Source organism: Pogoniulus pusillus, chromosome 1, assembly GCF_015220805.1.
Source record: "Pogoniulus pusillus isolate bPogPus1 chromosome 1, bPogPus1.pri, whole genome shotgun sequence".
Classification (NCBI taxonomy): Eukaryota; Metazoa; Chordata; class Aves; order Piciformes; family Lybiidae; genus Pogoniulus; species Pogoniulus pusillus.
In genome coordinates this window covers 37,380,750-37,405,403 of record NC_087264.1, presented here as the reverse complement: position 1 = coordinate 37,405,403, position 24,654 = coordinate 37,380,750, and the positions used below count along the sequence as shown (strand labels likewise).

Here is a 24,654-nt window from a genome sequence, read left to right as displayed (position 1 = left end):
TATTAATTTTTTTTACAATAACAAGTAATGTTAACAGCATGCTGAAAATGTTAAGGCTAAGTGTACAGTGTCAAAATAGATTGAATCTCTCTGAAAACTGGATATCCAAGCTTTTTAAACATAATCCAGATGTTTGGCTTTTAATCACATTTCAAGAAAGAGAAAACTTATGCAATACAAAATTCATACATGCATATTTCATTAGTGCCTTCCCTATCACTGAGTTAAAAAGTTCTAACATATGTTTTCCTTGAACAGATAATGTTTTAAATTAAAAGAGTTGGCAAGAAGTTGCACACCTCACAAATGTCATTGACTTACTTTAACATGGAAGAAATTATTTCATTTTCTTATGGTATTAACAGCTTTGATAGTAAAAGTTACAACTGATCATTTTTTTGCCTTATCAGTAGGAAATTCAGTGGTCTGAAATAAACTAAGAGCATAAAGATGGCTGAACACCAAGAACTAAGAACTAATCTTCTTCAAAATATCTGAGACTGATAATACACTGAGGTACCTGTAGGTATTTAACACAGATGTTTTCTCTTCCTTACTGGTGATCACAACAACTATGCCCAGGCAGCTTCTCTAGCAGGAACCATACTACCTTAGAGGTGGAAAAGCTTCTAAGAGGTGAAAAAACATCTTCCAAGATGTATTTCAATTGTAAAACACTTAACACCACCACTGTGTTTGTTGAATGCTGACTATCAGTGTGAACACTTTCTAAAGCTAACATACATGATAAATTCTATTATATTTTTCCCTCACCTCCATAGATTTAGACTGAGTTCATTTCTAAAAATAGACCTTTTGGATGTAATAATATTTAAGTATTTAAAATAATTTAAAAGAGATAAAACCTAAATATAATAATAATAGGAACAATCCTATATATAATGAGGAAAGGGCCAAAAAAAGTCTTGCTTTTGACCTCCTGCATGTGGCACTGGGCTTGCTCTTTAAGACCTCTGTAACTCTCAAGAAATATGTGAACTGTGGTCATGAACCACCAGGAATAGAAATATGCTCTCTGTTACATTGTCATGTAATGGATGTAATGGAGCGAGATGTTACTATGAGATTCAGTTCTGTCCACAAATATTGTAAAGGGAACAACTCAGGACATGCTGAAAGCCACTGTCTGTATCTCCAACAGCTGCTGTGACCAGGAAAGGTACTTCGCCTCATTCCAAACCTCCACCAGCAAGAGTATGCTTAACAAAGTCTCTTCCAGGAAGGCTCAAACTTGCCAGTCCTGTGCTCCAAAGAGGTGCAGACATGAGGGTGAAGTAATACTATTCTCAATTTAAAATGGGAAACTGAGGTACAGATGAATGCTATGTCCAGTCTCAGGGAAGATTTCTGATGCAGGAACACAAGTCTTTTGAGATCTGCTCCAGCATTCTGTCCAACAGAACAGATTGTCTGAGCTCAGAACTACTTAATGTTGTTTGTTCCACACTAGACTGACAAAAAATAAATTATTGCACTTAGGTTACATTTTAGTTATCACAGAGAACACCTTAACTCTAAACTCTATGTTTTTTTTTTCCTACAAGACTAACATTAATACTTAACTTTAAAAAAATACATGAAAGTAGTAACACTGGATTTTATTTTGTCTACTGAACAGTTAGTGAGACAGAAACAATAGAAACTTTTCATTTGTTTCTTTATATTTCCCTGATTTCAGGTGTCTGTTTTCAAGGATTTATGCTGCTGCTAAATGTGAACTCAAAATTTTATTTGCTGGCACGGTAAAAGCTGAAAGCTTCCTCTTATCTGTAATGGCATTCTGCCAAAATATTCTCTGACAAAACTTGGGCTGACTCAAAGATCTGAAGTTCAAGAAATTGTCATAATCTAACCTCACCACTTGTATAAAATGTGCCTATATTAAGCAGAGAAAGCCAAGACTTTCTGGCTGGGAGAAAATCTTTCAGTATTGCATCCACCTCTGATTTAAAGATGCAAATGACGGACAATTCACAGCATTCCTCAGTAAGATGATAAATAACTACCTTCCTTTGCTGTTAGAAACTGCATGGCTCCCTTCTAGTTTGAATTTGTTTAATTCAATTTCCAGCTGTTTTATCTTCTTATACCTTTGCCAATAGCTTCAATATCTGTGAAAGCATGACATTTCTACAACAATCAAACATGAAACCAGATGACTTTTACTGATCTTGGGCTAACTCTGTTTGGTGTTTCTGGAATTGCAATTTATACAATGAGAACACAGGGAAGTTGAACAATTTTCACAGGGGCTGACGAACACAAATACACACACTCTTTGGACATTCTTAAGGGTGGATTCTTCCTAGAACTGTCAGAAAGCCAATTTTTAGTAACTTGGCCCCGATAAAAATGAAAAATAGTGGGCTTGGATTTAATTTGTGAAAAAGGCCTACTTTGTAAACTGGGAAAGATATGCATCTGTCGGAGAAGGAAAGAAATGCTTCAAACAACTGCAGGAGCAGGAAATATCAGGACACAAACCCAGTAGTGTAGTAATATAAAAGCAAATTCAGGATATTTTGAATCTACTTTAGGTATAGAGAACCCTAGGGAAGACATGAACTTTTGTCTTTCTGGCATTCTTTCAAGACATTCTGGTCCTGCTTTGTAGAAAGCCTGTCCTGGTAACCATGCATGCCATGAGAGCTGTCTGGCTCTTCAAATACAAATTGGAAAGATCTGCACCCATAAAGAGAAGACATATGCTTAAAGTAATGTGTACTGATGTCTTCAGCTTTAACTGTTGTCTGCCTGGTTAAGAGATGTTTGCTATCCCTTGTGGAGAATTTAGTAATTCTAAATGAAGTGGGAAAATATGAGAAAGAAAAAAAAAAGAGAGAGAGAAAAAAGCACAAGAGATGAAAAACAAGCTCTTAGTTCTTATTCTGTGCTTTCCAGACTTTCTAAGGAATACATTCTCTTGGGAATAGCAGCAAAACCACGTGAGTCTGCTTTTTATGGTGACAGAACCTTAGTGAATGGTCTCTACAGCGCAGTGACATAAAATGGTTTCACTTAGTGTAAGTGGCTGTGCTTCCTATCTTAACATCAATTTTATAATTAGGGACAATTTTCAAAACAATAATAAAAAATTAAGTATACCTTGTTGAATATATCATGTTCCTAACTCTACTTGTTGAGTTTTCTTTCAAACCTGCATGAGTCAAGTTTAACTATTTTATGTCATTTTGTTAGCTATTATGCCAGAGGTATAATGTGTTGCTATAGAACTGAAGTTTAAAGAAATTAAAGTCATGAATACATATTTTAGAACAGGCCATAGAGCTTTTGTACATTAAGTGACTACACTAGCACTACATTAACCCTATTAAAGGCAATTTTTCCAACTCACTAGTGATTGGCATTTGGTACTGATATTTGAAGAACTGCCATTGCATTGATTTTATTCTTTGCCTCCTTAATAAAGCCCGGAAGAAATGGCAGAGGCAGAAGTTAACTGTCCTTTGGTAAAGCCATTAAGCACTTAAGAAAAAGGTTTGAATACTTAAACCAGCAAAAACCTTTAAGGACAACGTTTGTTTTCGATTTCGCAACCTTTCATAGGTCCGAGGAAGTCCCACTAGTATGAATTCGTTTCCATTAGATTGGTATATTAAAAAAGGACCAAACTGAGAGTACAAGTGGCACCCTTGCACTCAGGAGAGAACCTCAGCTACCAAGAGACGTTTTACTAAAGATTCTTGTACACCCCTCTGCAAGTAGGAGGTAGAGTGCAGGCAAACAACACAGTGTAGTAGGACACCTGGTGGTCACAGCAGCTAATTAGCCGGTTTAATCTAACAAAAAAATCAGAGGACTATGCAAAGAAAAGATAAACGTGAAAGAAGTGCGTAAATCCCTTCAACTAAAGCCTACTGGAATGAATGTAAGTCTTGGATTTTCCAGGTGTGGTCGCTGCTTGAGGCAGGATACCAAAACTGATTGACCAGTATTTTCTAATGTTAAAAAAAGGACGGCATCCGAGTTCCCAGGCTCTTCCATGCCGTTTCATAAAGTAAGGTTCCATAACAGGTCAGTCTATCTCACTACACTCCTCAGCTCCCTAGGAAAGACCAGAGGAGAATCTGAATAAAAGAAATCCGTAACTGTCTTCCAGGAGCTTTCCTAGGATGGAACAAAAATATGTTGGGCAGCATCATTGGTTAAAAGGATGTTGTAAGTAAGACTACAATGTCCACAGGTCTGTGTCTAAATATCTGCTAGCTGTATAAATCCATGACAACAGCAATGAGCGCAAGCTACTGTTGACACTGTACATTTAGTCTCAGGAAAGAAGTGGATAAGAAATGCATGGTCACTGCTGACAACTGACACGTAGATTAGATGCCTGAACACGTGGGTTAAGCCCAAAACTTCAGGAAAATCCTCAGTTGTTGGACGACTTCACAACTAGGGATCAGAAAATGGAAGAGTCTGGTTTTTTAGATAACAATCTGCTAGTGCTGAAATCTGTAGGGCTAGGATAGCAAATTCTGGTGGTAGCAAATTAAATCAGAGAGCTATAATATATTAGCTACAAAAAGAAGAGTCTGAAGAACTCATAAAAGGGAATATATGCTTCAGGAGGGAAGAATTTAGAAAGTGCCAGTGAGGAAAAAGTTGGGTGTTCTGTGCTATTTTTAGTCTTATAAAATCATAAATATCAACATAAAAGCCTTTTCTCACAAGATCTCTACATCGAACAAATCATATTCGTGATGCAAATGGTCTATGGTGATTTCAATGAAACTGAATGCCTAAACCATCAGATCTCTAATCACTTTAAGTCTCCCCATCTGGAGGCTACCCAGACAGTGGAGAGAAGTCCAGAACATATACAGACACCCATAAGCATAAGAGCTTTTAAATTATGTGCAAGTTATTACAGTATTATGTTTCTTATGACTGGCTCGAAGGAAAGGAAATGGGAGAAATTTCTAGTAGATTCATTTTCTGTTGTGAATTCACATGGGTGAAGTGCAGGAAATAGATTTCCACACTGTTTAAATAAGCAAGCATAAACCAGAAAAGTTTAGCTACCATTTGAGCATGCCTCAGCACCAAGGTTAGGATTTTCTACCTGCTGGTTCACTATGACAATGACAGCACTGTCTGTGGAAACAGTTAGTGCACAGAGAGAGACTATCCTGCTGTTCAGCCAAGAAAGAGCTGCTGGGACACGTGGCTTTCAGAAAAGGTGCAAAACGCTCCTCACACCTATCCAATCTACCCCCCACAACAAACAATTCTCATTGCTGTTGCCTGTTGCACTTGGCCAGCAATATTCTATCTCTCTTTTCATCTGGTTCCCGGCAGGAATTGTTTAATTTTAATTAATGTGAGCCAAACAGGAGCATTTCTCCAAAATACACATTTTACTGCTTAACATTTTAGAAGTCTGAGTAACTTTAAAATGGGCCAGGAACAGCAAAGCTCACTTATTTAATATTTGTGCTGTTAGACAAAATACATGTATATAGGTATGTATCTTAGAGACAAGTGAACTAAACGAAGTTATATGTCTTTAAATAACTATATTCTCTTTGCTTTGCATCTACAGTAAATACCTAACAAATATGGAGCACTCAGTACTATTCAATAATCTGTACAGATACACCCAGCACATGAATTGAGATTTTAAAAAAGGTGGAGTGTGGAGCTGTTTGCAGCTGGAGGCATCAGATCATGTCTTGAAGGAGAGACACTGCCCATCAGGCAAGTAGTAGTACATTACTCCTCCTGGAAGACAAGTGCCTTGTGCATGTGAAGGGAGACAGCTGTGCTGTTGTATCCGGGCAAGACTGAAATTCCTGGTTTCACTGATATCAGAAGCCAGGGCTCTCTGAGGGTCTCTGTTGGAAGGAATGTTATTTTCTTTCTAACTTACCCTTACATGTATCCCCTACTTCTGCCATGGTGTGGGGGGAAATGACAGAGGAACTGCCACAGAAGCTCTGTGCCATCATCAGATTTTCCTAAAGCTCAGTCCTTTGAAATAGTTCTAAAACTTTACAATTATTATCTTGCTTACTCCCCCTCCCCCCCCCCCCCCCCCCGCCCCTTCTCTCCCTCACCCCTGCCTTCCCATGTTATTCACTCTTGGTCCTTTAGCTTTTCTTTGAGTCCCTCTGTACTGACCATGGCAAAAATCCACAGGCTTTTCCAAGTGTGCAAAAAAAATAGTAAAAACTGTTGTTCACCTCTGTGAAAGACTGGACTGTCTCCCTGTCAAGTGTTCTGCCTGTTTCCTAAGGGGCTTCTGGTTTCTCAAGGCCTTCAGAAAATCAGCCGATGCCACCCACTCAGATTCTTCCCAGTTTTCTGCATTTAGATTAATATTCCTGTCCAGGTTTTCTTTTACAAGTTGGTTATGGATTGCTGCTTCTTTCACATTTCTGTTTCCTATGTTTAGATTGCCATCAGCTACTCATTGCTTAGTCCGTATCACATTGGAATACCTCTAGAAGCTCAGACCAATCATCATAAAAGCCTACAGATACCTGACAAAATACGCAGTGAAACAGTGGTTTTGTTGTTCGTTCTGATCAACATGCCAAAATGTGCTTTTGACGCTGTAGTCAACATTGTTGCTCTGACAAAAAGTTTGTAGCATGTCTCAGGCTTTCAGTGTTTTGTTAAATGATTTTGGAGTTGGCTTACTCTGAGATTTTCTGACCATTAGTAGGTCATTCATCCACTCTGCATCACTTTCTGTGGGTACATGGTCTCTGCTTGGCCACAATGCCTTTCTCAGCAGTTTTATTAGACGAACAGAATTCTGGTTTGGTGGACTCTTGGGTGATTTGTGGGGGTTTGTGCTGAGATTTAACTTGTATGCGCTCATCCTCTCCAAAAGTGCTAAATTCAGTTGGAATGCTAGGGCGCAATCGCAGTGACTTTTTCTTTCTGGTGCTGCTTTGAATGCTGTATTCCAGTTGAATCCAGAGCTTGTATAGGCTGTTGCCACAGATGTGTAGAATTCTTGTAAAATAACTACAGTAAACTTTAAAGTGATGACAACTCTTATTTCAGGGGTTCCTTGTTGACTGATTGTATTTATCCACGGGTCTCATAATGATTTCATTTCACATCTGCAGTGCTTGGTTGCATCTCTCCAGTCTAATTTTGTTCCTTATCAGTGTTGCACTGCAGCTGGCTCCACAAACCAGCTGGTATCAAATTAGTCATTGATCTAATAGCATAGTTGCAAATATAGCAATTGAATTCCTGGCAGACTTCTGCATTGCCAGAACACTGAGAATCTTTAGATTTGCTTAGGTTACATTACAGATATCTCTTCCTTCATTAAAACCTTAAATTCTCAATGGTTTCAGACACTATATGTTAATTTAAAAGGTAACTGCAATATTCAAGCTGTCTGCCTGGATCTTTTACTCAAGAACATTTTTCCTTCTACTTTTAATGCTGCCTGTTAACACTACGTATGTTGCACTAAAATGCCTATAGCTTCAGTCAGTCTGCATCTGCCCTGCTTTGGGGGGGTCTATTGACTGACATCTCTCTGTGTGTTCTGCTATTTCTGCTTTGGCACATCTCTGGGTAGTTCAGCCACTGTTTGGAGGCATATATTGCTTTGGCTTCACTCTAATGTTTTTCCTCAGACAGGGAACCACGTACTTCACAAATGATCCCTTGGAAATTGCAGAATCACAGAATGTTAGGAGGTTGGAAGTGACCTCTAGAGATCATTGAGTCCAAGCCCCCTGCCAAAGCAGGATCACCTAGGGTAGGTCACAGAGGAATGCATCCAGGTGGGTTTTGAAATTCTCCAGAGAAGGAGATTCCACAACCTCTCTGGGCAGCCTGCTCCAGTGCTTGGTCACCCTCACCACAAAGAAGAGACAATTAAGAAATGTTTCATGTCTCCATGATAAAGAAGAAACACCTAAAAACATATTTAAATATTAAATTGGGTAGAACTTCTAAGAGGAGAATTGCAATTTGACCCAACTTGAAGCAACAAGAAAACTAAATATTTTTACAAAGAAAGATTTTCTATCTTCATTTTTGTTTGTTTGTTTTCCCCCTGAGATCTGGGGTAAAAAAAGGACAAAAATCTTCCATATTCCCACTATGAAGCATTTGACTGTTGACTTGGAGAAACATGAACCTTGACTATAAAGTGCATACGCTTAGTGGAAGAACAAAGCAACAGAGTTGAACTTTTTAGGACAACAAATTGGGATCACATGACTATTTGTAACCTCTGGTGGCGTTACTTGATCTTTCCACACATGATAACAAACGAAGAGAACTTGGGAACTACTGTTCTTCTACCTGTAGAGCAGACACATAGTCCTCAATGAAGGCCAGCAAGAAAGCTATGTATGTCAGTTTCAGTACATCATTCAAAAAGGCTAATGTTCATCTTTGGAAAGTTACCACCTGAAAAACTCTAATGGCAATTCTGTACCTATCATTTCTCATTTCTAAGGGAAATCAATGGGTAAAGCAGAGATGATCAAACTCCACTGTAACATCTGTCAAAATCTGGATGCATCACAGTGGGGTATCAAACTGGAATATTGCATAGACATGACACAATGGTACTAAAAATCCCTCTTTTCATGATAACTGAGAGTCAGTGAGAGGTAATGCTGAGTGAGGCTGATCTTCATAACCTCTTTATACAATCAGTGGAGAGAGAAAGAAGAGAGAAAAGGTTTCTTCTGAAACTATTTCAGGGTGCTTAACTTAAGCTTCTGCTCTGAATCACCTGTTAGAGGAACCTCCTTACAATAGATCCTGGTCTACTTAGCTCCCTTAGTAGCCTAAATTAGCTCCTGTCAGGAACTGCTCCCCACATGCCAAGGCTAGAGCTTAGATTTCTACAGTTTTTAAGTTTAGCTTCAGATGACCTCTTCTCCCAGTATGTTACTGGGGAAATGATAGTCTTTCCATAGCCTGTTGTTCGTCTGCTCAGTGACAGACAGACTCTGTCCTACATATCTGTGACAGCACCTGCCATTCTGCAGCCACAGGATGGGAAGGGTACAACTGCTGTCTTGCTCCAAAACATTTACAGTTCATGATCTCTGGAAATCAACAGCAATCACATTTTCTGTGATGCATCCACATGAGGTTGAGAAATACTTGTGGTTCTTTCTCACTGGCCACAGGAGTTGGAAGCAGCCTACTCTAGAACCTAATTGGACCTGATGAAGCCACAATTGCCACAACTATGAACAAAATTAGAGAATCATAAAATCAACCAGGTTGGAAGATACCTCCAAGGTCATCCAGCCCAACCTAGCACCCAGCCCTAGCCAGTCAACTAGACCATGGCACTAAGTGCCTCATCCAGGCTTTCCTTGAACACCTCCAGGGACAGTGACTCCACCACCTCCCTGGGCAGCCCATTCCAATGCCAATCACTCTCTCTGTGAAGAACTTCCTCCTAACATCCAGCCTATGCCTCCTCAGGCACAACTTGAGACTGTGTCCCTTTGTTCTATTGCTGATTGCCTGGGAGAAGAGACCAACCCCCACCTGGCTACAACGTCCCTTCAGATAGTTGTAGACAGCAATCTGAGGTCACTTCTGAGCTTCCTTTTCTCCAGGCTAAACAATCCCAGCTCTTTCAGCCTCTCCTCATAGGGCTTGGGTTTCAGGCCCCTCATCAGCTTCATCACCCTCCTGTTTTACCTTGTTAGAATGAGAAGTTAGGGTGGTGAAACATTGGAACAGGCAGCCCAGGAAGGTCATGTATGAGCCCTCCCTGGGGGTGTTCACGGCTGGATGAGGCCTTGAGGAATCTGGTCTGGTGGAGGCTGTCCCTGCCCATGGCAGGCTATTTTTAGCGACATTAGAAGTGCATTTAGCTGCATTATAAGTGTATAGACACGACGTAAAAACATCACCTAACTTCAAATACGTGAAAAGGTTAGAAATAGATACAAAGAAATACCTCATATTGATATTTTACATACTTTCAATGCATAAATACAATATAAAATCTAAATTTATTAAAATAAAAATAAAATACAAGTACAAATAAAAATTCAGGAGATGATAACCTGGTATACTTTGCTGCAACTTATTCCTTATCATTTAGATATGCATGCATTGAGTGTATTGCTACTGCAGGTTTATTGAGATTTAGTTAATTTGGGTTTCATATAGAAAACTTCCTAAACCTGTGGGCACTGGTTTTTATGGTGTGGGTTTTTTTTCAAAGGAATATTGCAGTGTCTATTATTTATGAGGTATACTGATGAGGAGTAATTCGGAAATAAAATTGTATTTTCTGTATTATGTTTATGAAGCACAACATCATGGATAAATCAAGATGATTCCTATGAGTTTAGAAACAAAATATATTTTCTCCTGGAGTATGAGGTGAAAAGATAGGAAACTGAAACAAAAATTGGCAACTAACTTGACGAATAAGGTAAAACTACTGCTCTATATATTTTGTGCTAGTGATTTTTTTTCCACTCTGCATTCTTCTGAAAAAGCCTAATCCTCCAAGGTGCTAAAAACCCAAAAACATGCCCACACACAACTTCAAAACTTATGTAGATAATGTGTTACTAATGCTCCTAATTTGGTCTTACTTCAAGATATTATGTGGTGATACCAGTGGAAGGCAGCTTCAGAGCAGACACAGAGACACACTGCACAGAATGTGGATCATCAACCTGCTCAAGGCAGGAGGCTATGGCTTCTGTATGACCATGTGGGATCAGGACTACTGGAAAACCTCATAGAATAAAAATAGCTGGAGAACTGCACAGGGCCCACAATTCTCTGACTTGATGGAGCAATTTCTACATTATATAGTAAAGATTGCACATATATAGTAAAGGTAGCCCAGAACAAAAACTGCAAGAAGTCTAAAGGTTCTGAGATGCATTCTGATAAAGAGAAACCAGTCCTGGTTTCTTTTAATGTCTTCAATTGTACAGAGGGCTGATCTCTCTTCTTTAACATCATTGTTTATGATAGCATATGAATGAAATTTGAGTACAAATTCACAAGTAACTACTTGAGATGCTTGATTCATATGAACTTCCACGAAATCTGTGGTAATACATTTAAATACCAGTCTCAGAGTGGGCAGGTCCTTGGACTTCACACTGCTTACATATAGTCTGGATGTCTTCAGTGTGTCAGGAGACAAGAAAATACAGACAACCTATACTTGTTTAGATGAATGGATAAAGTTTGGAAAGGTTATGCTAAGAACAATGTAAGCCAGAACATGCCCATGCCTGGGAGTCTCACATGGCCTCTTTACCCGGTTCAATGCATCAAGGAACAATATAGCAACAGTGCTGTCCTCGGTGTTTAACTGCACATAAAACAGCATAACACCTTTTCTTTGGGATTCTTGGTCCAACGATTAGGCCAGAGTGCTGCTATATTTCAACTATTCTTACATAGGCTTTAGAGAACATGAATAATTTAGCACTTCTGAGACAAATCTCGAACCCCTTCTACCATGCTGGGACAGTCCTAGCACACAGAAAGCAATAAAGGTAGCAATTTCCACCATCCTCTGTGGTAAGTTAAGGTGCCATTTCTGGTTTGTTTGTTTTTTTTTAATGCTTGATGAACAAAAAATGGCTTTGGGTAATTTACTGCTGGACATATGCATTCAAACCTCCATGTCTGAATGTGCCAGATCACTGCTTCTCATGCCGTATATTTCACAATGCTTTAAGGTCACACTGCTTGGGACCTTATCCTGCCATTTTACATCAGCAAGGACACAAAGACAGAGCCATGTGGAGTTGACTAAGTTGCCTGACGTGATGACTATAAATTGTCCACGTTTTGCAGCTGTAGTAAGGAATGGTGATGACAGTTATGTGGTACACATTTACTTTTGTTTGAAGTCGAATGCCTCTTTCATTCCAGACACACTGATTTAATCTCCCAAAAGCTGTGCTGGCTTTTGCTAGGAGCTCAGTAAATACTGCTTTGCTACAATGTGAAGTTCATCGTCAATGTCACGCTGGGAAGAAATGGGAGAAATTCACTTACTCTTGTGAAATGAATGAAGCCACTTCTTGTAGAAAGACTGGGAGTCTGCTGCCCAGAAATTATACCACCTTTAAAGATGTGTATTTACATTCAAAGTGTATCACAGAAGTAACCAAGAAAATGTAAAAATATTTTTCACAGTTTTTCTTTACCTGTTCTCTATACTTTGTAATTCCATAGACATGGTAATCAGTGTTTTCCTGTTGTCATTGTGTAAGACATTAAAATTTAACATTTGTCTGCTTTAAGTAAGGCTTCTCATCAAAAATAATTTTCTTTTCTGTGTTTTAAGAGACAAAGTTTGGCAGAAGTAGCAAGGAATTTAATCATACCACAAAATTGAACATATGGACCACTGAAAAGAGCTGGTTGTTACACTACATGTCACAGAGGAGTTTTCACTTTGTTCCTCAGTGCAACTAATGCTAAAATACTTGTGCAGGAAAAGTTAACCAATTTCAGCACTCTATGCAATGATAGACTAGGAAACTTTGCTGTGTTAGGGTCTAAACTAATTTAACTGATGTTGTATGTTAGAACAGACTTTTACTGCTGCTTGGAGTATTTGGCCTTTTTGAGACCCCTCCACAAAAAAGCAGTTGATTTTCTTACATAGTGTGGGAAGTCACAGAGATTCTTCATCAGTTGGGGGGGGGAACCAAAACAGCCTATCACATGGAAGTTACTGAACTTTGTGAAGGACAGTAATTGAAATCAGAGTTTTCTGTAAAACTTAGCTCAATTATTTTACTATACAGTTAAAAGCACACTACAATGTTGAAGATAAAGAATAACTGCCACTGAGGCATGTATCAAACCATGTATGTAGCTATAACGCTTTAATTTACCATTGCTAATGAATATCTCCACTGATATTATTTAGCAGAATAATCTTTCTCTTTTTTTTTAGCATATGCTCTCTCAGATGAAATAAAAGCTTTCACTGTGGGACATAATTTGCTAATAGCATTAAAGTTATATTTCAGGAATATAACGATTTTCACAAGGTAGCCTAAAAGTTTATTAGCAAACTGTACTGACTATTCTAATGGCAATTACAGAGCCCTCCAAAATGGGTCAACACACCTAAGTGCTATCTGCAATCATTTAGATTTTAACATCACAGTTATTACTTATTATCAGGCTGCACAATGAGATATTGATTACTTTTAACCTTTAGATCTAAGAATTCAGGAAAAGTCAAGGCAGCAGCACAGCCTACCTTTCCTGTCTGGTAAACTCGTGGCCTTTAGTGGAATTCTAATGATTCCTATTGGCAAGGCAACTCTGAACTTAGTTTATTCTCCTGGCTCACACAGAAATGATGACATATCTAAAAATAATGCATGCATAGCGGATTTGTAGTTACTACCTACAAGGGACTCAATCCTGCAGTGTGCTGAGAGCTTCCTCTGAAATGATGATGATCATCTTTTCCCACTGACTTGTTTCAGCAGCTCCGTGCAGGCACTGACAGATTAGCAGACAGACAGAAGGCAGCCTGGACCGTGCAGAATATGCTGCGTAGGAGCAAAAATCTTCACGTTTTCTAGTTTATAACCAATCCCCTAAGCATATTGTCCAAATATACCACTCTACAGGCTGTTAATCTTTTAATAAGTTTTCTTTATAGTGAAAATCTGCTTGAACTACAATGTGGCTTCATATGTACGCAGGACTCGTTTTAAATGAAACAAAGTAATCCAATTAAACTAATCTGTTTTACAAGTTAAAATGATACAAAGCACATTAATTGATCCTTATAGGCTGTTGCTATTTGAGCTCCCTCTGTTTGCGCAGCATTTGGAACCGCTTTGCACATTTTTATCCTCTAACAGCAGAGAACTCAGTTCTCCAGTACAGGAGAATTATGGGCAAGAGAAACATATAACTGTTATGTGTTAGATTAATTTGCAGAACACTTGGCATTATTATTGCCAAGTAGTCAAATTGTTCCAAGTTGTTCCGGAAGGTTGTTATTAATAGTATGTTTTCTGAGGAAAGTTCTGTCTACTTTTGGAACTGCATTTCTGTTGCCAAGGAAACTCCTTGAAGCACAGCATTCTAGGAGTACACTGCTGCTTTTGTTTGCCAGTATCCTATTCATATCATCTAAGTAAGCACTTTACATACTTCAGCCTCCAGTTTCAAATGTTGAAGTTTTTCTCTATTTATATTACCGTGTTAAATGTAGTTTGTGCCTCTTTTTCAAATCAGGGACTCTTGTAAGATTATTTTAACAGTTGCATTAAAGGACAGGAGTTAATTTTTTTTTTTCACAAGTTTGCAATAAATTAGTTTTAATTTGAATAATAGCTCCATAGGTTATAGCACTACTCCTTAAGTGTTAATTATCTTTTCACTCTGAAATTAATGTAGTCATTTCCTACTGACTCCTCTACACCATTATTGAAGTGCTGAGGAAAACATGTCATTGAGTTCTGAGCCAGAACTGTTGTTGTGATTAATCCTGGTCACATGGCCAATCTCTGCCAAAAGGAGATCACTGAAAAAAGGTGACAAAGACAGTGATTTCCTGTCAGCAAAGAGTACGACAGGGCTGTCTAGAAGTGATGCAAATGAGGGAAACTTTCACCACGTTTTGTTTGATCCACTCAAGGCCACAGCACACTGAGCCAGGGAGAAAGGCACAATGGAGCAGCAGCGCACCCAGAGGAGAAAATGAGCTGCACCTTCCGAGGACGGAATAGCTTCTAGTAAGGAAACAAAAACTGCTGGGAGATTGGTTTTTTTCCCCTCAACTTTTTCTGAAAGGTATCCTTAGCTTTTGATGTGCACTTTCATGTTATTTAATACAGCCAACTACTTCCCCTTGATGAAATAATCTGGCAGTTAATCTGTTCAAAAACCAGGTCAACTAAACGTTTTTCAAAATCTTTGCACTACTGCATCAGGGTCTTTTCCCATCCATAATCGCCACCACTGATGAAGACACAGTAGTGCAAGACTTACAGCTTGTATCAAAAACACCATGCATGTAACCAGACAGGAAAAAATATGATTTGTTGTATTTGATATTATTTTTAAATGTTTGGTTAATTTTTATTCTGAAGATACATGCTAACAATTTTAACAATCATACTGCACTTATTTAAATGAAGTTTTAATCTGACTCAATTAAGTTTTGCAATTAATCTTCTGAGGAAAATGGAAAGAATTATCATTAACTTTTCTGCCTCGTATACTCATTTCTAATCTCCACAGTTCCAGTATATACTGATTTGCTTCATTTTGAACATGCAAGGTACAGAATTACTCAAGTTCCCACTAAAGGGCTAATTACTAGAGTTTAAATTCTTTGGGTTTGATCCTCCAGTAACGGCATATGAATACAGCTGAAGTCAATGCAAGTTCTGTGTACTTAGAGCTTATGAGATCAGACTCACATGCAGTAGATTAAAATGAAATAAACATGATACACTCAGCATTAAACTGAGCTATTACAGAAGCACAAAGAAGTGAGAGTCCAAAACCATGGAAATGCTCCTTTTAATTTTTTTGTAGTTAATAGACAAAGCGTTTGAGGACAAATAAACTGTCAGCAATTCATTCCATGACTGCCATTTCATCAAGCACTAGTTGATTTTGAAAATCACCAGCTAGTTGAAGTCTGTAAAGCTGAAATCATTTAGGACTGTGCAGGAGCATAGTGAGGAAGAATATCTTTTTTTTCTTTTTTTGGAAATCTTTGCACTAATCTCTAGGAAATCCAATGAGTCATATTTACATATTTAGAGTTAAATATAACAAAACAAAAAGGCTGTGCTGTTCCTACTATATTAAGGGCAAAACAAAACCTAGTTAGAGAATGATAATAAGGATCCTAAAAAAAACAAAAAAAACCCAACCAAAACTATGAAGCTACTGGAATATTACAAAGCAAAATTAAGATGAGTGTTGACTTAAAACTACATTAAATCTGAAAATAGACTAGCAGGAAAATAGTCTAACCATGAAAATACTTTTTATTTTCTCATATGCAATTTTAATATTTATGCTGCTTTAATGTATGCTTCTCCCTTCTAATTTACCTGTTTCCTCATTGCTCCTTCCCATTCATAGACTTCTAGGGGCAATGATTACTGTTGGTAATAGTGATACCACCGCAGGTTCCCTGACAGAGGCGGCTTGCTGAGCTGGCTCAGAGGTGCAATTACTTGTCAGCTCAATAACTGAGAAAATGGATCTGTGAGTTTAGGCGAATCCACCAAAAGGAGGAGAGTGCAATTAGCACGTTCACATTTGAAGTTGTAACTGAAAACGAGTAACTAAAGCAAGACGTTTGTTTTCATAACACCCCACATTACCGAGGAATTCTGATAATAATAGCTGCCTGAATTTCTCTTTACAGACTTCTGTCCCTACAGACCAGAATATCTGCGTTCACTGTGAAGTGCGGGCAGTGCTCCTGCCCCTTGGCTGTGCACACTAGACCATTCACGACTCAGTGTAAGAGGCTCCAAACGAAAGAGGTGTCACTATTAATTAGAAGAGCGGTTTACTAGCCTACTTTTACAAAACTATTAATACCGGTTTTGAGGGCATGATTCACTGTTATGCGAGTCTCTGAAATTAAGGAACGGTACAGACCCAGTGCACAATTGTTCCCAATTTACATTTGCCGTTTTGTCTACTTTAAAATGACTGAAATGATGGGGCAGTCAACACTTCTTAGGGAGGTTCTTTTTGTTCCATTTCTTTCTCTTAAAAAGGCTAATATATATTAATGCTATGCACCAAAAATTTTTAGACAACCTGGAAGTACTCCTCTTGTTTAAGAACACTTCTTAGTCTCCTCTTTACCAAACACTGTGTTTCTACTTAAGTCTTTCCCTCATTCCTTAACAATTTGCCTTCTGTTTTCACTAGAAAGGTATATGCAAAGAATATTCACCATGGGAGGGCAGGCAGTCTGTTTCCACCCTTCAAGGAATTTTGCAGTGATCAGATAGGTATTTTTGAGACAGGGCCCCTATTAATGACTGCTCTGTAGAAACCGCAGAACAAATAAGCTTGCCTGAGCTTTGGAATCAGTGCTGATTTGTCTGTGTTGCATAGATGAACAAACTCAGCTACTCTCTCTGGCACAAACTTTCTGCTTTTGGAAATGTCATGCCTACCAAAATAGAGAGTTTCATAATATTAAGAAACTACTACTTCCCATTTTGAATATACAATATTCCTCATTTTGCCACCATGCTGTACTGCAAACTAATTCTTAAATTATCACCTTCTCTTACTCTTCTCACTGTGCATTATTATCCCAGCCTTACCATCTATAATTATTCTGAATGGTTACAGCTGAATACGGAAAAGGGAGGTATCCTAAATGGCATCTAAAATACTTGGGCTGGCTGCTTAAGCTTTGTTCCCTTTCATACTGCTGGATGGATTGTTTCCTTAAAATACATGTTTATTGATTTTTTTTTATCATAGGACTAAAACTTGTGGTTACATTAGGCATGGTACAAGCTGGTCTTACATGGACGGGCACTACTAAAATACCTTATTTTAAATTCACAGGAAACTTTTTACTCATTTCTGACATTGCTTATTTCTTAGCCTAGCCAAGGTCAGGACTGTTAATACATGATTAAAATATTTAGAAAATAAGGAAAAAGACATTAGCAGAAATAAGAAATGATTGTCAAAGTAAGAAATGGAGGCCACTGAATGAAACTCATTCACAGTCTAAAATAGTTTGGATCAGAATCACATTTCCATTTGCAAATACATTTTAACTCATGTGACAAAACTTCCTCACTGGGTATTTTAAATAAAAGGGCCAACATTAGGCAGAATAAAATACAAGAAGACGACCAAGAAATCAAGGCGGCAAAGCAAGAAAAAATAAACTACGCTTAAGAAATTATCAAATCACACAACCATAAAAGAAAGAAAACAACTTCTATATGACCTTGAATGTATCATTTATTTGATAAGAAATTAAAAAAAAAAAGCTAGAGGGTAGTTGTTTCTTGTCATTATACTGTTGCTGATTCTGTGGTTAGTTATTAATTTTATTTTTTATGATTCACAATCTGCTCTTTGAAATATGCCATATGCTCAAAGCAATTCAAGGATGACAACTGTCAGAATTACTCCAATAAAAATTGCTTAAATGAGGAAGATTTACTGCAGCCTGGTATTTCTGTTGAAAGCCTTTACCTTCCTCCCCAACCTCTCAGACCCATAGGCTGCTGCTTCTTAGAAACACAGTGAAGCTCGAATCAATTTTAGGATCAAATCACGTGTTTTGGGAAACTTCTCAAAAGTACTATCTAAAAGAAGTAATAAAGACCTTCTGGGGTAAATAAGAGAAACCGTGTGTAAGGGTGTATATGTTAGATGAACACCCTATAATCAATATGCAAGTTCAAAATCTTTTTCCTGGAATCACAAGCAAGCGCGATGGCTTAACATGACAATGTCTGCTTTATGTATAACTAATAAAAATTAAATTGGCAGAGTCCTGTATCCTGGCAGCAGCAAACCAAAATCAAGGCAAATTTCTTCCTTCCAATATGAGGTCTGAAAGGTGGATAAAAATCCAGCTGAAAGCTCCAATCAAAACACATTTTGTTAAATGCTAGCATTTCATTTTTTGCCTTCATTTTGTTTCAGTCTATTTATTAATGCAGTTTCATTTATTTCTATTCATCTTGAAGACAAATCTTTGTCCTTCTATAGAATTACACCAAATAGAATGTGATAAAGGGAACTTTCTTGCAATTATGATGTCGGTGCAGCCTGTCAGCGCACAGGGGATGGAAATGAGGTTGGGGACAGGGAAGGGAATTCTAATAGACACCATGATACATACAATGAACGCAGCGATATCCTGTGAGAGAAAGGCTTGTCAAGCTAATCAGATCTTCTATAGCTAGGTAAAGGCAGTAACGGTAGCACTAACCTTGTAAAGATGCTGCTGCTGCTCCTCTGACATCATCAGGTCATGGCTGTCCATCACAATGGATTCCATGTCAATCAGCCAATCCCAGAGCTCCTGGTATTCTGAATCAAAGTCCAAAAGGCTGTAGATAAGGAACAAAATGTATTATGCATAAATACTGTGTAGTTGTTAAAATCTTGTATTAGAATAATATATTCTTGAAAACTCATGATGTTCCTAGTTATATTTCTAAAGAGACATTCTGTATTTATACAGAGTGGATGAAAATGAAAACTGAAATCCAATTTAAGCCAGTGCCACGACCTAAATTCAGCAGCTGATGCCAAATCCTGACAACTATTGGCACACTGCATTTGCTTCAAAAAATTTGAATTAGAGATCCCTCATAGGTGTTTTTATTTAATGGGTTTTCTTAAAGCGATGACTTGATATTGAGCAAACTTTGCAATGATCATCTTGATGTAATTTATAGAGAAATATCGTTTTAATTGGAAAATGACTCAATCCATTCAGTTATCCCTCTGCTGTCTATCTGCCTATCTCTGTAAATATCCTACATTTATTTTCATGGATGAGTAGCTAGCATTTCAACTTAACGTCTTAAGATAGGCTTGAGTGAATATGGTAAGCCAGTGAGAACTAAGGCCAGATACAGTATTAGACAGGTGTTCCCTACAGACATGTAAGAAACAAAGGTAAGGACAGGAAGTCAAAACAATGAATCCTTGAATAGCCAGCAATCATTAAAATTCAAAGGAGGATCACTACGGTTTTCAACAAAATAAATCATTAGAATAAGGAGCTTAAAAGGATTAATGTGATTCTCTATTGAAAGCCTGGTGAATAAGTAAAGCATAGATTCTTCTAAAACACTGTGATACAAGACAGAAGGTACATGCTGGAAAACTGCATATTCGTCAGAAAGATACCCCTTGAAAAGGGATCTTCAAAGTTGCAAAGCTGGGACTAACAAAAGCCTTATCAGTACTATCACCCCCCCACACATATTGATCAAACAATAGTGCATGCTCCGCTAAAGCTAATTTCTCCAACTAGTAACAACTTTTTTAGCAACCCCATTAAAATAATCAGCATTTTTTAAATGGAGAAACAATAAAGTAACCATGTTTTCAAAGTTATTAATACCACTGCAGTTTCAGTCGTTATTAACCAGATTACCAAATGCATGGTAATTTTGAAAGCTTAAAGATAAAGTTGTGACAAGTAGAACTGTCTTTCGGCAAGCAAGCAAGAGAGAAGAAAGCATTTGCCTTCTGTGGTGTTATTTTCATTGAGGTGACAACAAAAGAAGGCTTGTATAATGTACAAGTGTTGATTCCTGCTTCTGAAGCAAGTCTCTAGTTTAATCCACTGTACTTAGTATACTTTTGCTCAATAATTTATGAAGTGCAGTTACTTAAAATTGCCTGCTGCCCTAAGAAGGTAAGCAATGATGCTATTATGAAGAAGAGTAAGCACAAAAGGGCAAGTTACTATTGTTGAAATAGAATAGCTTCATTTGGAGCTCAGGGCTTTTCTCCTATTTTAGGAGTTATTTGACTCAGATATCATTTTGAAACTGAAATAAAACTAAACTCCATTTTGAATGGTGTATTTGCAGTGATACTGATTCTTTATCCCTTCATCAGAAAGCAGTATAACCATTCTTTATCTTCAGTATCTACTGCTCCTTTTTTATCCCTTCTGTCTTACCCAAATATTATCCAAAGTCACACAAGTGACAGGCAGTTATTAAAATGTGTGTTTTATGATAGGAGGCTAGATTTCATCTTATAAAAATTGGTACAGAGTGGATGATTTGTGCCAGTAAAAAATCCAAATTACAAAGATGACAGGAAACAAAAGCTAGACTCAACATTCATGACCTGCTGCTGCCAGAGTGGGAAGGGATGCCTTTGGAAACTGCAGCAGGAAGCAGACCTGGATTTTACTATAGTAGGTGAAAGATGTGCTGGATCCAAACACTTGCTTTTCATCTGTAGAACCATATCTTGTTTAAAGATTGGTCTATGTACTGGTTTAACAGCACGAACCCATCCTTTAAAGACACACAAAAGCACTTTTCACTTAGTATTATAATATAAAACCCAGTTAACACTACGAAAAAGGTGAATGATTTCTAGCTAAACAGAAACTAAGTCTAAAATGAAGACTGAGAGAAAGAGGATTCACTGGGAAAATCCCAGGAAGGGCTGCAAGAAGTAAAGGGGATATTTTTCCTCCTCTAATAGTTTACATACTATGCCTACTCTCTTCTTCAGTTTTCTGATGTAAAATAAAGTAATTTGGAAGCATTTTGAGCAAATTGTCTATAGCAATTATCTTCCTGAACCTGAAGTCAGCCTACAAAGTCTCGTCACAATTCAAAATATATAAAATTGATTGTAATATTTTTAGTAGTTCTAAAATAACTCTTATATTAAAAGAAAAAAAAAGCTTTGTTTTTAAAATGACTGCCTCACATCTAAATGGATGGATCTACTGGTTACTATTAAATTATTAGTTCAAAGAGGATGTAAGTTACTAAGCTGCTAAAAAGATATTCAGAAAATCCACTAGCTGTAGGATCAGTGGCAGGTTTGGATTAAAATGTACCTGTCAGTATTTCTGTGTCATACTGAATATTTCTTTTCTATTCAGAGTCTTTTTTTTTTTCCCTGGGCTTAGCAGATTGTTTCTTCGTATTGCCACAGGCAGAACTGGGGAAAGAGTAACTTCTGAAATACTGATGTGTGTTACAGGTGCAAGAACCATAGAAAAGATCCCATTTTAGTTGATTATCCAAATTGGCCAACCACTAAAAAAATAAGAAAAGAAGCTGGCCTATTTACTGAAAAAACTATTCCTCCATATAAAAAAAATGGCCAACATATATAATAATATCAGTTAAAGGGTAGGTAACTACAGCTTCCTTAATATAGGTCTGCTGGTTAATAAGCTGAAAATATTAGCTACACAATAACTAAAATGACATTAAGAAGTATATCTTATCTTGGCAAACAGAATATCAGATATGCAAAGTTGCATGTCTAATCCCTTGAACCCTAAACATATTTCTTAAAATGTGGACATCAATTTATTATTTTGAATGAAAATTCATGAGCACCTTTCTCATGAGGAAACCAGTTCGTCTGCGGCATTAATAAATAAAAAGGAATGTGAAAGTATTTCCATCACCCTTTCTTTCCTGTGTTTAACAGGACTTTCCAGGTGGTATTATGTCTTTGCTGGCATAACTTAAATGATATTTAGAAGTACTGTAAACATGCTGGTATGCCTACCAAAAAAATTCACCCAGATAAAAAGTTGTGTCAAATTTCTGGGTCACCATTTATAGAACTCCTCTTACATCTTTTTATTTGGAGGATACAGGAGAAATGAGAGTTCTGATCTTAACAGCTTTAACATCAACTTATATTCAGTGCATATTTGAAGCCCCTTCGAATGCATTTTTCTTAAAGCCTCATCCATGAAGGCCCAGTACTAGATGATGAGAGGATCCCAGGATTTGGCGTTAAATATTGCATCCGTATCTCACAGAATCACAGAACTATAGAATCATTCAGGCTGGAAAAGACCCTTGAGATCATCAGGTCAAACATTAACCCTACTCTACCAAGGTCCCCACTAGACCATATTGCTAAGACTCACAGAAATGATCTTTAGACACATCCAAGGATGGTGACTCAATCACATCCATGGGCAGCCTGTTCCAATGCCTGACTTTCATTGAAATTTTTTCTCCTACTGTCTAACCTAAACCACCCCTGGTGCAACTTGAGGACATTCCCTCACATTCTATCACTAATTACCTGCGTGAAGAGACCAGGTACCTCTCTATATTGTTCTTTCAGGTAGTTGTAGAGTGTGATAATGTCTCCCATCAGTTTCCTTTTCCTCCAACTAAACAGTCCCAGTTCCCTCAGCTGCTCTTCATCAGACTTACTCTCTAGGCCTTGAATACAGTACTCAAGGTGTGGCAGCACTCAAGGTGTGGCTCAGCTCCTATGCTGAGCACAGGGAACAATCACTTCCCCACAGTACCCCTATGAACTCCTCCCCAGTTTTGAGGGGATGCAGTATTTCCAGCTAGATTTGCTGTAACATTTTGCAGCTGCTCTCGGTTGCTCTTGATTACCTCCTTCTGCACAGCTAGCTGGGGGTCTCTGGCAGTGGATATCTGTTCTCTTCTCACTTGTTGTCACTTTAGACATTTCCATGTGGATAAATGTAAACCTTCCCTATAGCTGTTGTAACAAAAAATTGAGAAACACTGTTCTTTGGGAAATCTCCTGTTCTTTATATAACAACTAGCATCACCCTATTCTGCAGATACTACCTTACCTATCTGAATTTAGCTATTTCCCACACAAAGTCACCTCTCAAATCTTTCCCCTAACTATATAAAAAATCCTCCATCTGTAACTCTTGTTCTCCCTGTAGACACTCTTCTTTCGTCCACAACAGTTAATGGATATATATCCTACTTTTCCCAATTATGTAAATGGTCCCTTCTCTATAAGAACCTCATTCTCTATCTAGATCATCCTATTGTGGAACTTCTGTCCACAATTTTTTCTCCATAACTTGATATGCAGTAGGAAAATGTTGTATCAACTGCACTTTTAAACAGCTGAACAGCATTTCCATTGTGTTCTATAGTATACCTCAGACTGATTCAACTGCAAGTTTCCCATCTGAACCCAGCCCACCCTAGTTTCTATAATGGCTCAATATATGGTTTTGCATTTGTGTCCCTTAGGTACCTAAGTCTCTTAAGTCACTGTTGAGGCTCTTAAGAACTGGAATGGTCATAGGAGCCCAAAAAGGTGGCCACAGCACAGAAAAACCAGGGAGTATTAGCAGATTACCACTCCAAGTGATAAGCATTAATTACAGGTGCAAACCAACGCAAATTAAGGGATTATTTGCTTTACATCTATGGTGCACAGAGTTACAAACTAGATTTTCCATTATGCTTATAGCTTTATATCCTCTCCTCTCAACAAATTCAAATGTCTGTTGGTGTCTTACTGTCTTAAGTCCGACCTTATGTCTTGCTCACATTCAACTGTGGCTGCAAAATTAGAAGCTGGTTTTGAACATATAGCCCCCACTGCACATTTATATACATATACACACCAATTCTGAACAAATTGTTTTTATGGTTGGCACTAGTTGCACTGGCATGTTTCAGAATCTGACAGATTTCTGCATGTGTAATCAAGATCTCAGTAATCCTACATAATTAGCTCACATCAACTTTTCTAAAACAGTCATCTTTCTGTGTAATAAGAGGGGATGTTTACAAGGCTCATTTATCTTTACAGTTGGTAATTTAATGAAACTGTTTTTCCAAGATCTCAACATTGAGTTAACAACTGGAAAAGGAAGTTCTGGATAAAAAGAGCTCATGAACACCTTGGTCAATAGCTTTCCTTGCATAGGAAAACTGCAGGCAAAAACCTATTGTGTTTACTGGTTACAAGAAGCCTTCTATCAGTGTACTCAAACAATGAGCAGAGCTTGACTCTTTTGAGCTGATTTTGCCCCACAGTACTGTGAACAAAGACGGATGTTCTTATGGTCATTTAACTGAGCTAGCAGCTGGTTTTCAGAAGACCTTTAAGAAAAAGTCTTAAAGCAAAACTACAAGGTTTTTTTTG

At 37.8% G+C, this 24,654-nt stretch overlaps 1 protein-coding gene across 2 annotated transcripts in view; it reads right to left on the bottom strand.

Moving 5' to 3' along the window:
• The window catches only part of AKAP6 (A-kinase anchoring protein 6), a 278,384-nt gene that overhangs the window by 64,389 nt on the left and 189,341 nt on the right, over positions 1 to 24,654 (bottom strand). For both annotated transcript variants that reach the window (XM_064148457.1, XM_064148466.1), the window contains exon 9: positions 18,968 to 19,088. In XM_064148457.1, the coding sequence (XP_064004527.1) occupies positions 18,968 to 19,088 (121 nt within the window). The remainder of the gene's footprint in view (positions 1 to 18,967; positions 19,089 to 24,654) is intronic.